This window comes from Macrobrachium nipponense, chromosome 34, assembly GCF_015104395.2.
Source record: "Macrobrachium nipponense isolate FS-2020 chromosome 34, ASM1510439v2, whole genome shotgun sequence".
Lineage (NCBI taxonomy): Eukaryota > Metazoa > Arthropoda > Malacostraca > Decapoda > Palaemonidae > Macrobrachium > Macrobrachium nipponense.
Window position 1 is genome coordinate 1,551,931 of NC_061095.1, and position 4,205 is coordinate 1,556,135.

Consider the following 4,205-nt stretch of genomic DNA (forward strand, 5'->3'; position numbering starts at 1 on the left):
TCAGATTTTAAAAGCAACGACAGAACTGCTTGTCAGATTTTAAAAGCGACGGCAGAACTACTCGTCAGATTTTAAAAACGACGGCAGTACTACTCGTCAGATTTTAAAAGCAACGACAGAACTACTCGTCAGATTTTAAAAGCGACGGCAGAACTACTCGTCAGATTTTAAAAGCGACGGCAGAACTACTCGTCGGATTTTAAAAGCGACGGCAGAACTACTCGTCAGATCTTAAAAGCGACGGCAGAACTACTCGTCAGATTTTAAAAGCGACGGCAGTACTACTCATCAGATTTTAAAAGCAACAACAGGACTACTCGTCAGATTTTAAAAGCGACGGCAGAACTACTCGTCGGACTTTAAAAGCGACGGCAGAATACTCGTAGAATTAAAGCGACGCCGAACTATCGTCGGATTTTAAAAGCGACGGCAGAACTACTCGTCAGATCTTAAAAGCGATGGCAGAACTACCTGTCAGATCTTAAAAGCGACGGCAGAACTACTCATCAGATCTTAAAAGCGACGGCAGAACTACTCGTCAGATCTTAAAAGCGACGGCGGAACTACTCGTCGGATCTTTACTCTTAGAAGTTTCAGATATGGGAATTTCGATGTTGAGACGTATTATGTGCAAAACGCGTGCTAAAAAGCCAGCTATAATTTGTACAGTCTTATCTTTTTTATACAATATAAACAACTTTGTGTACAAAAATGTTGTTTGGTTAAAACTATCCTGTGCAATATCATAATCATCATCAGTTTTCTTGTGTTAATGAATCAAGTGCAATATATTACAGCCTCCTGTGGGTTACCTTATATAATTTCACATACGAAATGGTTTTAACTTTTAACATTAGTCTAGTGCATCATTAGAGGAAGAAGAAGACGAAGAAGAAGAAGAAGAAGATGAAGAAGGAGAAGACAATGACGGAGACACAGAAGAAGAAGAAGAAGAAGAAGAAGAAGAAGAAGAAGAAGAAGAAGAAGAAGAAGAAGATACAGGAAGGAATAAGTGTTATAGCATCATTTTAGCAACTTGTCTAAATCCCTCTGCTTAGACGAAAAAGCCGTAACCGTGGTAGCAGTCTACCTAATCTTTAAAGTTTATATATCTATATATATATATTTTTTCCCCGAATCATTTTTATGAAACAACAAGTATCAACAGATCACTTATACATGTACATCATCAGAACGAAGAAAGACAGCGGGAAAGGTGTGGGTAGGGGTAAGTGTACATGGTTTCTGTACATCACTTTGCCCCGTGTGCCTCAAGTTAGGAGGTCTAGACCAAGTTGAGGGTATGGGAAAAAAATTGAAGCCTAGACCAACTGGAAGACCTATACCAACCAGAGGCTCAGACCAACTAGGAAGTTCAGTGTGGAACTAACTATAGTAGATTTACATCAACTGTGCATTTGAGGTCTAGGCCAGTCCCTTTCGACGCTCCTGATTGGCTGTTGATAAGCCAATCACAGGGCTGGAAACTCCCGGTCTCTCTCTCGAGAGTTCACATGGGTAAGATCTATGTTCCTCTTCTCCCAGTGATACGTTTTTCAGGAGAGGTGGAACATAGATCCTACCCAAGTGAACTCCCTCGAGAGACTGAGGAGAGTTTCCAGCCCTGTGATCGGCTTATCAACAGCCAATCAGGAGCGTCGTAAGGGACTGGCCTAGACATCAAATGCACGGTTGATGTGAATCTACTATAGGAGGGTGGGACCAACTAGCAGGCCCGGACCAACTAAGAGGTTCAGATCAACTTGGAGAGTTGTAACCACTCAGATGGTCGGGATCATGAAGCTGAAGGCCATTTGGAAGGTTGAGACGAACCAAGAGATCTACCCCAACTAGAAGGTCTAGACCAACTTGGAGGGCAGGGGGAGGGGGGGAGGGGAGGGGTCGAGTCCCCCTAGGAGGAGGCAGGGGCAAACTTGTGCGTTTTCAGGAGTTTGCAACAAATGATTCGAATAACAAACACGTCATGCAGAGTCGCAGCGGAGTCCCTCCTCTCGAGGTACGGCGGCGAGGGGGAGCGCTGGAGCTTGTGGTGGCGAATGATGGCGAAGGCGGCAGGGCTGCAGCAGCAGTGATGGCGATGAATGTGAGAATGCTGGTGTGGCGATGACACTGCGAGGTCTCCTCCTCTGGAGGAGGAGGAGGAGACGCGGAAGAAGCGAGCAGAGCTGAGACTTGAGGAGAGACTTGTGGAGGATTGTCGTATCATCCGCAGAGTACAAAATCTATATTTCCCCGATTCACTCTGGCGCCTGGCTGGCGAACAGACAGACAGAGAGAAGACAGACAGAGACACATCACTTTTTAATGATATATTGCTTCACTAATTTGTTCAACTTGAATCTAATGGCAGCAGCAGCGGTAGTGATAATAGCCGTAGTGGTGGTGGCAGCAGCAGCGGCAGAATGAGCATGAGTAGCAGTAGCAGCGGCAGCAGCAGCAGCAGCTCGGCGGGGAATCGCGGTTCTTTTCCCGGTAACTTCCGCTGCGGCGGAGGAGGCGTTGCTATAAGTAAACTGGTACCTACGGTTGCGTGCTTTATCTCACAAGATCGTGCACTTGGAGTGTTCTATGACCTCGTGCAGCTCATGCAGGTTGTGCGGGAGGGCGCTCGAGTGCTCGTGGGACTCCTCCACGGCCAGCAGGAGCTCGCGGAAGGCCGCCACCACGTGCCAGTTGCACTTCGCCGACACTTCGACGTAGGCCACTTTCCACTGCTTCCGGATGAGGCTGGCCACGTCGCGCATCTCGCGCTTCTCCCGGGCGTCGCCGCCCTCCAGCAGGTCGCGCTTGTTGCCCACGACCACAACGCCCACGTTACGCATGTCGCGGGATTCGTACATCTGCAGGGGGGAGGAGAGGGATGTAGTAGTAGTAGTAGTTGGTGGCTGTGGCGCCAAAGGGAAGGGACGAGGAAAAAGAGTACTACTTGGAAGACACAGTAGTAGTAATTGGTGGTTGTGGCGCCAAGGGGAAGGGACGAGGAAAAAGAGTACTACTTGGAAGACACAGTAGTAGTAATTGGTGGTTGTGGCGCCAAGGGGAAGGGACGAGGAAAAAGAGTACTACTTGGAAGACACAGTAGTAGTAATTGGTGGTTGTGGCGCCAAGGGGAAGGGAAGGGACGAGGAAAAGAGTACACTTAAACGAGTCTTACTTCTACAGGAAGGGACAAACAGAGCATTTAATGGATTCACTGATGTTTATCAAAGACGTCAAGAGAAATGAAAAAACGAAGCTTATCCTTTGTTTTTTCAATACGAAGGAGAAACAAATCAAGTGGGAATATAGAAATTTAGGTCAAGGGGCAAGCGCGGGGGTCTATGAGGTTATTTAACGCTGAAAATAATGCTGAAACAAATATTAGGCAAGATGGAAAAAAAAAACTAATGTGGAAGTAGGTACAGCAAAAGGAAAGAAAGTGTTTAACGGCTAGGGGTTGAAGGCATGCTGCAAAGATCGTTAAAGTGATAATGCCTTCAGTCCACCACTTGAGGTACACTGAAGGCACTAACCCTTTTTAAAATATAATTCTTCTTTGACATTAGCAAAGCTGAAATGGAAGGTGAACTGAAAAATCCCTATCGATTTTCCTGCCAAGATCATAATGTCTAATAATCACACTGTCCTACCTATTAGTTATTTGACATAAAAAGATTTCTATTTAATTTAATAAATTTTGTAATTATGTCTCAATATTAAGATACAGCGTTTGAAGCATAAGCATTGATAGCAATCTTAGCTGCTATGGTTCCAGGAATGTCAAGTTCTAAAATAATGATGAGAAAGATATGATAATTTTTACATATGGAAAAACTGAGGAAAGAGAGAACCATATCATAACATAAAGATTAATTCATTGACCTTGGAGGATATTTTGATCAGGTTTAATCAGATTTTAAAACCATGATTCCTGTCCATTTTCATGAACATTGTTCATCCAACGGATGACACTGTCATTGTTAATGATAGTGCAATATGATAGTAATGTCAATGAATGCAATGATAATGATAATAATAAAAGTATAATCAAAGGTAGCAGTAATCCTATTGGTGGTAATATCACAACATTAATAATAATAATAATAATAATAATAATAATAATAATAATAATAATAATAATAATAATAATAATAATAATAATAATAATAATAAAAACTATAATAATAATAATAACTAATAATAAT

General features: G+C 43.3%; 1 protein-coding gene across 1 annotated transcript in view; it reads right to left on the reverse strand.

Annotated features, from left to right (window-relative positions):
- Positions 1 to 1,502: 1,502 nt before the first annotated feature.
- Positions 1,503 to 4,205, reverse strand: part of LOC135207618 (ras-like protein family member 10B) — a 4,623-nt gene continuing 1,920 nt past the window's right edge. The window contains exon 3 of the mRNA XM_064239480.1: positions 1,503 to 2,861. Coding sequence (XP_064095550.1) covers positions 2,562 to 2,861 — 300 coding nt within the window. The 3' untranslated portion in view covers positions 1,503 to 2,561. The remainder of the gene's footprint in view (positions 2,862 to 4,205) is intronic.